Source organism: Culicoides brevitarsis, chromosome 2, assembly GCF_036172545.1.
Source record: "Culicoides brevitarsis isolate CSIRO-B50_1 chromosome 2, AGI_CSIRO_Cbre_v1, whole genome shotgun sequence".
NCBI lineage: Eukaryota > Metazoa > Arthropoda > Insecta > Diptera > Ceratopogonidae > Culicoides > Culicoides brevitarsis.
Window position 1 is genome coordinate 11,543,541 of NC_087086.1, and position 16,553 is coordinate 11,560,093.

The 16,553-nt window shown below is 27.5% G+C and overlaps 2 protein-coding genes across 2 annotated transcripts; both read left to right on the forward strand.

Annotated features, from left to right (window-relative positions):
• Positions 1 to 990: 990 nt before the first annotated feature.
• Positions 991 to 2,006, forward strand: LOC134828505 (uncharacterized). Its single transcript, XM_063841485.1, has 2 exons — positions 991 to 1,825; positions 1,888 to 2,006. Exons 1-2 carry the CDS (start codon positions 991 to 993, stop codon positions 2,004 to 2,006), a joined length of 954 nt encoding a protein of 317 aa, XP_063697555.1.
• Positions 2,007 to 7,430: 5,424 nt separating this feature from the next.
• On the forward strand, positions 7,431 to 13,423 carry LOC134828507 (gastrin/cholecystokinin type B receptor). Its single transcript, XM_063841486.1, has 3 exons — positions 7,431 to 7,922; positions 9,360 to 9,928; positions 12,919 to 13,423. Exons 1-3 carry the CDS (start codon positions 7,431 to 7,433, stop codon positions 13,421 to 13,423), a joined length of 1,566 nt encoding a protein of 521 aa, XP_063697556.1.
• Positions 13,424 to 16,553: the final 3,130 nt, after the last annotated feature.

Genomic DNA, 16,553 nt, shown 5'->3' on the forward strand with positions numbered 1-16,553 from the left:
CAAATATCTCAAAGGTCTGCAGCAGTTTTTTATCAGCTTTTGTTATCGACCATAATTCGCTCCCGTATGTGAATATAGATCGTATAAGGGTCTTGTAGATGGTGCATTTTGTGGTTTTTGTCAGTAGCTGTGATCTCAGTTGTCATTTCAAACCATAGAAGAATCTGTTTGCTAATGTGATACGAGGCTTGATCTCTGGAGTGGTATTTTCATCAGCACGTATAAATGCTCTTAGGTATACGAATTCTTCGACAACTTCGAATCCTTAGCCATTAGTTTTTGAGGTAGGGCATCTGAAATAAAAAAAAATATTTAGTGAGTTTTATTCATATTTTTAAAAAACTTTGTAAAAAATTTTGGAATATTAGTAACCAATTTTTTCACATAACTAAAAAAATACACTTTTATATTGCTTTCAGTGAAACCTTTAAGTATTTGCGCTGCAAAATTGAATTTCCACTGTTTAATTTTGTGTGAATTTAATTAAACTAGAAATACCATCCTACGATATATTTATAATAATAATGTTACTTTCAGAAGCCAACGATGATAACTTTTTTGATGGCATATGAATTTTAAATTACATCGTCTGGATTTTTTGTTCAAATTTTCTCATTAAAAATTCTTTGTACGGAAAAAGGGATACATTTCCGTTGAACTCGTAAAAAGTCGAGCATACATCCACAAATATAATGATGTACATTTAATTATAAATTTTTAACAATGAGCGGTGTTATTTGTTTCTCGTGGATTATCTATTACGGCGATACGATCGCTTTTATGAGCAAATTGCACCAACGTATGAATTTCATTGACAAAAAGAGTTATGATTAGAAGCGCACTTTTTTTTTATCTCTCAATAAAAGTTTATGATCGGATGAGCTGCTTATCATTGTCACTGTCATTTTTTAAAGATTATCTTCCTGGTATAAAAGGAGAAGTTGTCGATGAAAAGAACATCAGTTGTTTTGCATTGCTCCGAGTAGAAAAATGAAAGTTTTTATCATTCTAGCCACCTTTGTGGCTCTTGGTAGTTCACGGACTTTTTTGCCATGTAACAATCGTCCTGAGCCGATCCATCCGCTTCCTCCAAGTGTAGATCCAATTCATCCAATTACACCAGAAGTTGATCCAATTCATCCTGGCAAACCAGAAGTTGATCCAATTCATCCTGGCAAACCAGAAGTTGATCCAATTCATCCAAGCAGACCAGAAGTTGATCCAATTCATCCAAACTTACCTGAAGTTGATCCAATCTACCCCGAGAGACCACTACCCCCAGGTGTCTTACCTGAAATCCCAATTGTTCCCGAAAAACCAGAATTACCAGCTCCATTGCCTCCATTCATCGGACATGATGTCGAATCACACGTCTTGAACTTCCCAAGTGACGAAGACCCACAAATTCGTGTTCATGTCAACATCAAGAAGGATCAATTCCCAAGCCATCGCCCAGTTCGTTCCATCTTCGATTCCTTCTGGCCAAGCAAACCAGCATTGCCTGAAATCGGAAATAAACCAGAATTACCTGAAATTGGAAACAAACCAGAAATCCCAAGCGGAAACTTCCCAATCTTACCTCCTCTTCCTGAAATCAGCTTCCCAACTCCCGGCGTCGAAGTCAATCCCGGAAATGACGGTATTTCTACCTTCGTTTATCCCAATGCCCAATACCAATTGGTGAAATTGCGCGTTGTCTACAACAAACCAAGCATCACGCCATTCAAACTTGAATTCCCCGAAGCAGGAAACAAACCAGCTTTGCCCGAAATTGGAAACAAACCAGAATTACCCGAAATCGGAAACAAGCCTGAAATCCCAATCAGTAAGTTTTTTTTTGTTTTTGAGGTTAAAAATCACAATTAACGAATTATTTTGTTTTTTTAGTCAACTTACCTGAAGTTGAACCCGAAAAGCCAATTAACCCGATGCCAATGCCTCCAGTCAACCCAAAAGTTCCCCAAGTTGAACTCTTCTTGGACATTGGCGAACAGGAGCAATATTAAAATGGCGGTTCAAGTCGTACAGACTGCATTTGCATTTTAATGGAATGCAAATTAGCAAGTCCGCTCTCTGCCTCTTCCATGTTGTTCATTGTTAATGATGATGTTAAATATATTCCTTCATTATGAACAAAACTTTGTCTTTTGTAATTGTCTGCTTTTTTTTGCTGTGTGAATCCAATGTGAATGTAATTTGAAATGAGATTCGCATTTAATTATCTTTTTACAGTCGTTTCACATTTTCGTACTCCTCATAGAAAAAAATTTAACTTTTTCGAACTCTTGACCTCATCATTAAAAAAGGCAATTGATTTATTTTTTTAATTATATTGTTAATTCCTTCTTCAGGGTTTTATGTTAAAAAAAAATAAAAAAACTGACTTACAAATTTAAAAATTTGTTAGAATAAAAAAAAATATTTTTAAATTTTGCTCAAATTTAAAATTAAAAAATTTAATCTTAAAAAAAATTTTGAAAGTTATTTTTTTTTTCGTTGAAAAATCAATTTATTAACCTTTTTTGTCAAATTCAACAATTTTTTACACTTTGGTATTATTCGAAAGTTACAATTTCATAATTCAATACTCCTCAAAGTCCAAAAAATTACTTTATCGAATTTCTTTTTAATAATTCGATAATAATTAATTCATAATTTTAATAACTTTATAATTTTCGAATTATCTTATCTTTGCTTTTATAAAAAAAGAAAAAAAAATTTTTTTGAATTAGCAAATGGCAATTTTAAAGTCACAGAAGACTTTTGCAGCAAAATACCACATTTTTCCAATTTTTTCTTGAAATGCGGTAAGAAATACGGTAAAAATGTTAAAAACCAGTCGTCTCCATTTTCTAATTGAAAATGAAAAAACTCCCATGTCAATTTACCTTCCTTTGTTTGCAAATGAGAGAAAGCGTCAGATAAAGTGTATCATATGATGACCCAAAAAAAAAACACACAATCTCTCCGAGGAATTTAATTATTTTTGTCATATTACGGTAGAAAATCCGATAAAAGACACCTGGCACAACGTCATGTATACCTTTGTAACAAATCAATTGTTATCCCGGAAGACACAAAATTATTATTAACAGATGACTAAATTGGACTTAACTTTGATAGTTTTGCATAAAATTTGCATTCTCTTTTTCATGACTTTGGAAATGTGTGTGGTTTATTGCTTCTCAGCATAATATGTAATTGTCGAAATTTCAAAATCGACTTTATTACTTTGTTAATCCTGCCATTTTATCGAATGCAAACAGTAATTTCCATAAACAAACAATAAAACCACAATTTTGTCTTTGTCTTGCAGAATCCGCTCAGAAATTTTCTATAAATTTGGGGTTTGGAACACGTTCATGTTGAGCTTGAAGGAGGTAATCGCAACAGAACCAGATTAGAAAATTATTATCATCGTCGTCGTTGTTGTCACTATTTCAAGGGCAAATGTTTCAAGGAAAGGTAAGAAGTCGAAAATTTTGATTTTTTTTTTTTTTTTTTTTTTTTGAATGAAATTTCTTAATTCTCTCGTTAGTTCAAGAAAAAGAGTAATTTATTCATTCAAATTGCGAATCAAATCAAATTAAATTGAACATAAAAACCGCCATTGAGGTTATTTTCGAGTTACGTGAGAAAAGGAAGACGTCAGAAAAATACGTCTCTTTATGGTAAAATATGCGGCAATGTGCACGAACGAAGTATCAATTTACTATCGTAATTTTTTCATGGAAAAGAAGACTTGATTGAAAAAAAGAAAGATGAAAGAAATCACTTAGGTGCAATCAATATGAGGTGCATTCACTGCAAAGTGCAGACATAAAAGTATTTTTTTCAAGAAAAATCGAGATTTTTTAACGTACCGGAAATTTTTTTCAACTCGATAGTTTCTTGAAAATTTTTTTGAAAGTAATAAAAGCATTATTATTACGAATCTTTCATTTTTTTACACACCAATTTAATCATTTTATTTTTCCCATGACAGACGACAATGCCAAGCCATAAAAATCGTATTTGTATTTCTTTCGCCTATTGCGCAACGATAGAGAATAAAAATAAAATAATAACGAGTAAAAGCTCTAGTAATTCAATTATTTCATCCTTTCACTACAGCCGCACTACCTACTCCTAAACATTATAGCAACGTATTATGAAAAGAAATTGCAAATAATGAAGTAACGAGCAAATCTGTTACTTTGCAGTTGTTCATTTCGCTGCCTTGTATGTTTACTTACTTTTATTGCTGATGTTGTAAATCCCACAATGGAGCTGGCGTTGATTCAGTTAATTACTTGAAAATGCATTGTTCATTTTTTTTCTGAAAAATTACTTTTGCTTAGCTTGGAAATTGTTTGATTTATTGCTTTTTGATTTATTAGATTATTTATTTTTAAAATTCATTTTTTTTATAAGAATAAAAATTTGTAAAAATTAAATTTTTAATTTTATACAAAAAAAATAATTTAATATTTAAAAAATTAAAAAAAAATAAATTAATAAAATAATTTTTCTTCTAATAAAATCAAAAAAAAATTACATTTAAAAGTCAAAAAAATTAATTAAATATAAAAAAAAGTTAAAATTTAACCAAAAATTACCGTTTAATATTTTCATAAATTTGAAATTTTTTTAAAAATAATTCTAAAAATATTGCTTTGATAAACAAAAATTTAATAAATAAATTTTCGTCTCTAAAAATATTTTTCAAAAATTTAATTAAAATTTTTTGAATAATTTTTTATGATTTTATTTTTTTTAATTTTTAATTAAATTTTAAATCTATTATAAATAAAAATTTTTAAAATATAAAAAAATAAATTTAAAAAAAATTTATAAAATTTTAATTTTGTTATTAAATTAAAATTTAAAAATTTTGGAATTTATTTTTTAATTTAATTTGAAAAAAAAAAATTCAAAAAAAAATTAAAAAAATTTAAAAATTGCAACTAATTTTTTCGTATATTTGAATGCCAAAAAATATTATCTAAAAATATTAAAACCTAAAAATTTGGAAAATTTAAAATTAAAGAGCCAAAATAAAAAAGTCGTATAATAAAAAATTGATTTATTTTAAATTTTATAATAAATAAGGAAAAAAATGTTTTGAAATATTTTCGTCTAATAATTTAAAAATATTTTAAAAACTAATTTTTTAGAAATTAATTGAATTAATTAAAAATAAATTTTTAAATTTTTTTTATATTTTTTTTTTTGCTTTTTGTTTCGAACCAAAATTACATGTCAACATAAAATACACTTTTTTTTAATTTTTACGGTGTGGCTTTAATTTTCAAACTTGAGCAATAAAAGTCATCATAAAAGAAGTTCATGAGCATGAACATAATTATGTTATTTTTTACAATCTTGCAGAATTTTTCTTTTAACAACATCAAATTTATAAAGCCTTTTGTCCAATTAAAATCTATAATTTTTAAATTCATGCAAAAAATTTTTTCAAACGCAAACAGTGATTAATTGAATTGTTTCGGTTTTTACTCTTTTATATTTTTTTTAATGCATTTTATATTCAACATCAATTAAACGTTTCATTTATTTATTCCGGATTTTTTGTGTGTTTTTTAATCGGATTAACTTTTGTTCTCCAAAGTATTATATTATTTATTATGAGGCTATAAATATTCCGGTAAATTTCACTGCAAAACATCCGTAAAATATTGAGACATTTTGAAGGGTTATAAAAGCTTTTTTTTTCATATCGAACAAAGTTGCAATTTTGTTCATAATTTATGTCATAAAAAAAAGTTAAAAGCTTTTTTTCTATAATTTATTTTTTTTATCACTGCTTAGCTTATTCTTTATTATTATCATAAAATGAGGCATGCGGAACGACACGAGCAAGAAAAACAAGTGTTTTTCCTTCCTTTTTAATTGCCTGCGCCTGGCACTAAATGTTAACGTCATATTTCACTTATGGAGCTTGAATGGCAAAACTATAAAATGCGAAAATTAACTTTATGAACCAACTTTTTTTTTCTTCGAGTTGCATTTTAAGAGAATTGAAAAAAACAGCACTGCGAAAAATTATTTTCAACTTTAACGAACAATATTTTTTTAATATCCTTTCATCGTAGTTGGAGTGAAGTACATCTGTCGTCTTTTGTCTTAAAATGCAAATCTTTCATTTATCTCCGAAAAAATAGACGTTGTAAAGTAATTAGAGTAACGATGAAATTTACATTTTTATCTTGTGTTTATCTTTTCTTTTTCGTTCTTTTCCTCGTTTTTTTCAACTAACGGTTCTTATTTTGTTTTAATTTTCCTAAAAATGTACAAAAAGCGTTTTTCATGCTTTCGTACCTTTTTTCGTACTTTTCGCATTTCCACGAAAAAAATAGATTTAGATTAGATTTGGTGTCCATATCAAAACGAGCATTTTTAGTCATAAATAATAAATTAAGAAAAAAAAATAATTTAAAAAAAATATTATCTTAAGACTCATAAATTTATAAAATAAATAAATAAATAAAATACTAATTAATATTTTTAAAAAAATTATAAAATCGAATTTTAGATATTCAATACAAGTAATATAAAAATAATAACTAATTTAAATATTTTTTAATTCAATATAATTACTTACAAACTATTTTTAAAATTTTAAAACTTTAATTTTTTAAATCGATAATTAAATTAATATTTTTAAAAAAATAATTAAATTATTAATTTAAAAAATTATTATTAAAAAAAAACTGAAATAAAAATTCAATAAAATTTTTAAAAAATTAATTAAATTATTAATTTAATTTTTTTAACTTCAATATTTTTTTTAAAAAAACTTTAATTTTGTATCGATTTAAAAAAATAAGTTTTAAAATTTTAAATTAAATTAAATAAATTAATTTCTGAAAATTTTCATATTAAAAAAATTTAAAAAAAAGTCAAAATCCGATGTAAAAATTTTAAATTTTTTTGATGATGCCTTTCTAAACTTTTTTTGGCTAAAAAAAGACAAACCAAGAATGATAAATAAATAAAAAAAGAAATTATTATTTTACCCCATTATCCTAATTTTCTGCGTTTTGTCGTCGTTATCCTCTTGGTCATTAAATTACTGTCACGGCTTGCAAAGAGACACGAAAACTGATATAATAAGTAGGAGTAAGTCAATTTTCAGAGCATTTAACGTCATTAAGAGTGCTTCAGTTAAAATTTGCTGTTCATAAAATTCAATGCCAACCACAACTCCAATCAAGCCTAATTTTTTGTTTAATTCGCCCATTCATCGGTCTTAACCGACATTTGATTGAACAAAATACCCGATACTTAACCCAATAATTATCATGAATAACGCATTTGATCTTGGCCTGTAATTTAATTCCCCTTCCGTAGCTACGACCCCGCATTAATTTCTTATTCATTTAATTATTCATTGCAGCCCATGATATGAATATGTGATCAATAAATATAAAATGGACGATGATAGTATCCGTGCAACAAACACAAACGAATCCAATCAACCGTTTATAAAATGGCAGGAGACGACACTCATACAAGGAATTATCTCGACTTATTACAAAAGCAACGGCAGCAGCAATTCTATCGTGACACCCCAACCACTCATTCAGCAAGATTTCCTGCGAAGCGGCAATAATTTCTACGTTAATGATAATTCGTTGAACGGCACCGACACAAGTAATTGGTTCAATTCAGACGCTTTATTGATCCTCTTTGTCTTGTATGCGATTGTCATTTTTGGCGGGATTTTCGGAAATGCCTCGCTCGTTATCTCGATTTGTGCCCAAAAGTCGGGACGCCTGAGGAAACCGCTGCTCTTCGCATTATGTGTCGCCGATTTGTTGGTCGTGGGAGTCTCGGCTCCGCTAAGTATCGTTTTGCTGTCACTGACATACGATCCGTGGCCCCTTCAAGTTGTGGGATGCAAGGCAATACATTATTTACGGGTAAGACAATACTTTTTTTAATTTTTTTGGTTAATTGCATGCGTAACCTATTTCGTAAACGGAGTGGAACAACGAGTCACCTTTCCTTTTGCGGAATCAGGTCAATTTTATGATTTATCTGTGAAAGGAAAGAAATAAATTGATGAGTTTACTCCTCCTACCTTTTTCTTCCTATTTATCCTTCAATGACTTTATCATCGATAGGATTGGCAAAAATATTTTTAAAAAATTTCTATCGTTACCCTGTAGATTTTGAACTTTAATTTTCAATCGCGAATAACTAAAATTTAAAAAAAAATAATTTTTTATCCCAGTGCATATTTTAAAGCATTGTTCACACGAAATTTGCCCCAGTTTGCAATTTAAATATTTCCCTTAATGCACATTTAAGATTTTTGACTAAATGCGCTTTTAAAAACTTTAACTCAAAGTACATTTATGAACTTTTGCCCAATGCACATTAAGCATTTTTACCCCAGTTGACATTTAAAAATATTTTCTCCAATTCAAGATTTTTAACCCAGTGTGCATTTGATAACTTTTCACATTAAAACATTTTTACCTAATGTACATTTAGTATTTTGACCCCAGTTGATATTTTAAAATAATTTACCCAATGCACATTCAAGATTTCCAATGAATTTATTAAAAATTTGATCCAAAACTTATTTAAATTTTATCCTAAATGATGTTTTGATATTTTTGCTCTATTCACGTTTAAGAATATCGACCCAATGCACATTTTCCGTTATATCACCCTACTCAAACCCTTTTGTTTCAAAACAACTTCCCATATAACAAAACTGCTATATAGCGAAGTTTCTATTTTATGAATCCCCATAAAACGAAAAAAATAGTATTTAATATGAATTGGGATAATAATTTCAAAATGTCAACTGGGGAAAAATTTTTAAATGTCTTGGATAAAAATTTTTAAATATGCATTGGGTAAAAAATTTTGTATGTGCATTGGGTCAACCATATCAAAATGTCAACTGGGGTAAAAATGCTTAATGTGCATTAGGTAAAAGTTCTTTAATGTGTTTTGGAACAAAGTTTTTAAATGTACACTGGGTTAAAAATCTTAAATGTGCATTGGGGCAAATATTTAAAAATGTCATTTGGGGCAAATTTCGAGTGTATAATACTATAAGAGCTTAAAATATGCACTGGGACGAAAGATCTAAAAGTTTCGTTAAATGGGAAGACTTGGGATATTTTTGCCATCCCTAACGACCCAACAACGAAAAAGAACAAATCGCCTGTATAAACATTGAGTAATTCGATCTTTTTGAATTCCCTTGTTTGTGTCATCATCATTCATCCATGGCAAAAAGTTCACACCTACACGCACACACAAATAAATTGACTTGTGATTATTTTTCGTCACTGATTTAATGTCTCCCTTTTCCCCATTTTCTTCGTTTTTTTTCATAGTCTTTGCCGGTAGCAGCAAGTACCATTTGCCTCCTCATGCTATCTCTTGATCGATACTCGACGGTGCGGCATCCGCGTCTCTCGCAACTCGGTCAACGTCGTTACCTGCCAATAATTTTAGCAATAAGTGCATGGATTAGTGCATCGATAATTTGTATTCCAATCTTACTGGCGTACGGAACAACGTCTAAGAACAGCGTCACGACATCGACAATTTGTAGTGCGGATTATGGGTCACGTGACTTGCATATCGGATTTATTTTGGTTCACACGTTGCTGGTTTTTGTCGTGCCGGGCTTTGGCGTTCTCATGAATCACTTGGGTGTGCGGAAGAAGTTGTGTGCGTTGTCGTTGACAGCGAGAGCGGCACACGGGGAACTACCACTGCCAATGCCCATTTTGAGGCGACCTACGCACATGATTATTGTCACGGGAATGGCAAATGCTGCACGTGCTGCCGGAGTTGAAAGTTCGGACGATGAGTTGGGCGATGGAGCGAATAATGCCACGGGTACGGGCGAGAGGAAACTTATTTCAACGAGACTTAGACAGGTGCCTCGAACTCCAAGGTAAGACACGTTTTTGTTTATTAAATTCCAAAAGTTTGTTTTTATTTACTTTAAATCAATGAAAAACTTTTTAATTCGATCAATCAATCAAATGAACTTTGTACGAGACGACTTGAAGAAAATTTCAAAACAAACAAAAAATCATTAAAAGCAGTTTAATAGACGATTTTCCAACTTTTTTCTTCCAGTCCATTCAATCAATTATCATTTTATTGTGCAACTTTTCCCTTTAAAACAACATTTTTTCTCTCTGTGATTTATTTTTTTTACAAGTACAAGTAAAAAAAAGTAAAAGTTGCCCTTTTCAATTGTTTTCTGTGTTTTCAAGCGAAACAAATTAAATTCATATGCTTGTAATTGGATGAATGCACAAGAATTTCCCAGCACTACGCAGCAAATTGAAAAGAAAATAATTTAATTGGTCGTTTTCAAAAGGAAACCGGATTCAAGGCTTTTTGAAAATTTAACGGGATATTCGATACAGCTCAAGAAATTGCGGGAAAAGTCAAATTTTTCATTTAAAAAAATGTTGATATAAAATTCTTAATTAATTTGATTTAATTTTAATTTAATTAATTTTATAAGGAAAAAATTAAATTAACATTTAAATTATTTAAAACAATTTTTGATTTAATTTTCTGCATTCATTTTTACAAGAAAAAATTTAAAAAAAAAATTTAAATTTAAATTAAAATAAAAATTTAATTTAATTTAATTAAAAAGAAATTTAAATTAAAAAAAATATTTAAATTTTTTAAAATAATTAAATAAATAAAATAAAAAATTTTTATTTATTAAAAAAATTTATAAATTTTTTTCTTTGTGATTATTTTTGTTCTTTGTGATTATTTTTATTTTATTTATTTAATTATTTTAAAAAATTTAAATAATTTTTTAATTTAATTTTTTTTTATAGAAATTTTATAAAAAATGTTTCCCAATTTGGAAAAAAATGCAAAAATTCATTGTAAAATTTAAAAAAAAAATCATAAAAATAATTTTGAAAGTTCAAGTAACTTTTTGTGAAAAAAATTTGTTTTTTTTTCAAAATTTGTAAAATAAAAAAAATAAAATAATTTTTTTCTTTGAAATTTAATTGTTTAATTTTTTGACAAAAATATTTTTTTTTTTAATTTTTTTAATTAAAAAATAATTTAAACAAAAGATGAATAATCAAAATTAAACAAATTCCGACTTTGATAAATATTTTGTGAAAAATTCAGCTTTTCCCGCAATTCTCAACACGCAAATCATAATTGATAGTTAAAGTTGAAAATTGAGCACAAAATGATCAAAAGACAAATTGCTTTCGCTACTTTAAAATCCTGCCATTGATTGAATTCAATTTTTCACACTTTGCCTTATTTTACGACAAATTTAATTAAAATTTCATTAGCAGCTGATGCTACTTGATTTGCTGTCAAGCTTGTTCTGTCCATGTTTTAAATTTTATGACGACAACTCGTGTTTTTTGCCATCTGTATTTTATGGCTGTCGTACGTTCTCTCTTCAACTCCTTCCTTCGTGATCTAAAAGCTATTTTGAATTTTTAATGATTTTCTCCTCTCAGAGGCTTTTAAAGAGAGATAGAGACAGTTTCTGTCGATTTTACTGCAATGAGGCAATGTGTCACGAACATTTTGTGGTTCGTGTAGTGGTTCTCGAGCCAGAATTGTGGTCATTCATCTCTCATGGGTAGTGCGCGGTAACAATGGTAATGTCTATTTGTCAGACATGTCAAGAGTTGTTATCGTTTCGATTCGATTCGATTCTCAAGCCTCTTTTTGCTTGGCTGGCTCGTAAATAACAATAAATAATAACTACCCTACCTGACGAGAATAATGAAGCTCAAGTAGCGTTCGAAAAATTTCATTCATTATATTTTCTCGTTTTTCAGTTGGCATTGGCATGCATAAAATGATACTTATTATTCTATTTCTCTCTTCGTCTGATAAGGCTGATAAAGGACGATGAAATTGTTTGAAGTGTTTTGGAATTCTTTTGTTATCTTATTTTTGGAAAAATCTCTTATTTTTCTTAAATTATAAAGTCCATAAAATCTGAAAAATTTTTTTGATTTCTAAATTTTTAAAACTCAAATGAAATGAATGAGTTTTAAAAATTAATTCTTAGCTCTTAAAATGAACTTTTGAGCTTTAAAACTGAATTCTTAGCTCTTGAAATGAACTTTTGAGTTTTAAAAATGAATTCTCAGCTCTTAAAATGAATTTTTGAGTTTTAAAAATTAATTCTTAGCTCTTGAATAGAACTTCTAAGCTTTAAAAACGAATTCTTAGCTCTTGAAATGAACTTCTGAGTTTTAAAAATGAATTCTTAGCTCTTGAAATGAACTTTTGAGCTTTAAAAATGAATTCTTAGCTCTTGAAATGAACTTCTAAATTTTCAAAATGAATTCTTAGCTCTTGAAATGAACTTTTGAGCTTTAAAAATGAATTCTTAGCTCTTAAAATGAACTTCTGAGTTTTAAAAATGAATTCTTAGCTCTTAAAATGAACTTCTGAGCTATAAAAATGAAATCTTAGCTCTTGAAATGAATTTTCGAGTTTTAAAAATGAATTCTTAGCTCTTGAAATGAACTTCTGAGTTTTAAAAATGAATTTTTAGCTCTTGAAATGAACTTCTGAGTTTTAAAAATGAATTCTTAGCTCTTAAAATGAACTTCTGAATTTTAAAAATAAATTTTTAGCTCTTGAAATGAACTTCTGAGTTTTAAAAATGAATTCTTAGCTCTTGAAATGAACTTTTGAGTTTAAAAAATGAATTCTTAGCTCTTGAAATGAATTTTTGAGTTTTAAAAATGAATTCTTAGCTCTTGAAATGAATTTCTGAGCTTTAAAAATGAATTCTTAGGTTTTTATTTTTTTTAAATAATGAAATTTGAATCATTTCGAATTATTGTATCGCCCTAAAAATGATTGTTGTTTCGAGTTCAAAATATTTTTATTCATATTTTATTTTTTTTTTTGCAGATCAATTAGACGTGCGCAAGAGACAAACAACGGATCGTCACGTGCAAAAGTGGAAAAGCCATCAAGTGACTTGCCGCTTCCTCAAACCTCAACGTTGCGTTCCCGTCGACGTCTCGCCAACATTCTCGTCGCTGCCGCAATAATTTTTCTCCTCTTTTGGATTCCGCACGTTTTGTGTCTGCTGTGCTTCGAGCTGGGCGGCACGCGTGTTTGCACCAAAAGTGTCGCCGAATTCAGTCTTTTACTCGGATACGCGCACTCCGCCATCAGTCCAATCATGTACTGGACCCTGAATCATAACTCGCTGAGACAATCATGTTGCGCTCCGTGCTCCCGAATGACGTCGGCGCCGCGCGTTCTCCGGTCTCATTTGCGATTCCGAACGCCCCCGCCGCCACCAAGTAGCACAAATGAAGCGGCTTTGGGCCCCTTTAATCCGCGTTATATCAAGGCACGTCCTCAAAATATGTACCGTCCTCCAGCGTCATCGCATTACTTGTACTAAACCGCATCACCTGCAACCATCCCGGAATTCATGGGTCACAATACTAATTAAAACAGCCACATTTACCACACATTGTTGTACATAGACAGAAATTATTGTTGTTGTTTGTGACAAAATCACAGAAAATAGTTTTAGGGTGTTAATGTTAATTTAATTGTATTTTTTGTGTCAAATACCTCTTTTCATTCAAAATCTCTCCCATTCACCTTTTCCCTCCGCCTATTTTTCCCTTTTCCCAAAAAAAAAAAATTCTCTTTCAAATAATGAAGAAAAAAAAACTTTCTCTAACTGTGATCGCTCATGCTGTTTCAATTTAGATCAATTAATTGGTGTTTTGTACATAAATAGTCGTAAAAGACATAAACAGAGAAAAAAGCAAGAAAGCTGTGCTAGAATAGCTAATAATTATCATCTAGGTCATAAAAATGTGTAAGTAAGTATATAGAATTAGGAGAGTGTATAAGGGGAAATTATCATCAAATTATTGCTGTCACGTTGAAAATTAATTAATTAATTATTAAAATATATTTGGTTCTATTTTTGGAACACTGAATAAAGGTTTCACTTTTTGTTTGGTCAACGACCCGAAAATTGTTTGAAAACAAATTTTAAATATTTTTCGCTACAAAATTATTTTAAACTTTGTTTCTCAAAGAAACTTTTTTTTTTCTTTTAAATAAAATAAAATAATATTTATTTAAATGGTTCGCTTATTACCTGAAGATATTTGGGTAAATTATTTTTAAAAATAATTCCCTAAAATTCATTATTATTTTCTTGACTTGTATTATTTTTTATGTATTTTTTTTTCATCAAGAATTTTTTTTTGCAATTTTTCTTAGTAGAGATTTTAAGTTTATTTTTTTTTTATTATTTTATACATTTTAAATTTAAAATATTAAAATAAATTTTAATGAAATTTAAAACAAAATTCGAATTTCAAAAATGATTTTAATTTTTTATTTAATTTTAATTAAATTATTTATTTAATTTTTTATTAAAATGTAATTATTTTAAAATGACAATTTTTTTTTTTTACAGAAATTAAAATTATTTTTATTGAGTATGAAATTTAAAAAAAAAATAAAAATGAAAAAATTAGAGAATTTTTAATTTTACAAAATTTTTTTAAATATATAAAAATATATATTTTATAATATATATATTTTAATAATAAATAATTTTTTTATTATGATAAATTTTTATTTATTATTTTTTTCATTAAAAAATCGGCCTATTTGGCGAAAAACTTTTATATTTTTTTAACGTTTCACAAACATAAAATCAAAAAGTGATATGAGCTTCTTGTAAATTTTAAAATGTAAACAAAAAAAATGTTACATATAGAAAAATAAATATTAAAATTCAAATAAAAATATATGAATAAATAAATGGTAAAGCGGAATATATCTAATTAGCAATTGAAACCAAAAGAAAAAAATACAAAAATTATGTAGTTAATGTAGATGTAATAACGCTGTTATAAACAAAAAAAAAATAAACATATAAACGTTATTTTCTCTTAAAAATACTTGTTGTACAAAAAAAAAGGAAATATAAGGTATGAACGCGCGCTTACACAAAACTTTTCTTTGCCAAAAATTTATATCTCAAGTACAGTAACGTTAATTACTGTTTGTGTTTACACTTTTTTGCCATTATCCTTGTTTTTATTTAATTATAAATCTTTACTTACGTTTCGGGAAAATGTTTTTTTGTATTTCCTTTTTCATTACTTTTCAATACAAGAATAAATTTTAAATGGAGGAATTTTGTAGAGTTTTTAACTTTTTTTTACTACTTTTGAGTAAGCAATGCAGTTTCATTTGTTCTTGTAAAAAAAATACTTAAAGTGTGATGTTGGAAATATTTAATGTAATTGTTATTCAAAGTTAGATCAAAGCAGAGTATATGTTGTGTTAAGGCGAAAAAATTTAATAATTTCACTTTTTAAGAATTTCTTCGAATTTTGTTCAAAATAAAATATTAAAAAATATTATTTGTTATTAAATTAGGTCAGAATTACATTTGGAATATTTTTTGTACTCCAAATTTATAAAATAATCAAAATCTCCTTGATTTTTGAAGAAATAAAAAAAATTTTTTTTCATGATCGTTTTTCTTCTTTTTCGAAATTTTTCAAGTCAACAAACTTTTGATGGATTTCAAAGCTAAAATTGAATAAATATTCATTCTGAAGATTATTTCCATCGAAATCTCCTTAATTTTTGAAGAAATAAAAAAAATTTTTTTTCCTTGACCGTTTTTCGAAAAAAAAATTAAAACGGTCATGAAATTTTTCAAGTCAAGATCTAACAAACTTTTGATGGATTTCAAAGCTAAAATTAAATAAATATTCATTCCAAAGATTATTTCCATCAAAATCTCCTTGATTTTTAAAGAAATAAAAAAACTTGACCGTTTTTCGATTTTGAAATTTTTCAAAAGATATAACAAACTTTTGATGGATTTCAAAGCTAAAATTAAATAAATATTCATTCTAAAGATTATTTCCATCAAAATCTCCTTGATTTTTGAAGAAATAAAAAAAAATTTAATACCGCATTTTTTCTTCGAAATGCGGTAAAAATGTCTAATTAATGATTTTATTTAAAATTAATTTAAAATGTTAATAATTCAAAATTTAAATAATTTTAAAAAAATTTTATTTAATTTTTAGATAAAATTTAAAAATATTGAAAATAAACAAAGGAACAAAAAGTGAATTTATTAAATTAATTCGCCAAAATAAAAAAATCTTCTATAAAAAAAATAAGAAAAAAGACATATAAGATTAAATTTTTAACAAATTTTATTTAAACATTATTGACGAACTCATTATAAATTTTCATTTTACATTTTCTTCTTTACTATTGAAAAAGGCCTTTTGACAAAAATAATGAATATTTACTAATGAGTCCGTCAATAACAACAAAAAACTTTAAATAAAAAAAAAATATATTCTTGTAACTCGGAGCTATAAAATTGTTATATCTATAAAAAAAGTAGTTTTATAAAAGACGAGAAAAAAAGTCAAATTTAAAAGAGAAACTTTACCTAAAATAATGTTAAGACGAAACTTGTTTATTTAAAATCAAAAACTTTTAAGAAAAGGACTAAGACCAACAAG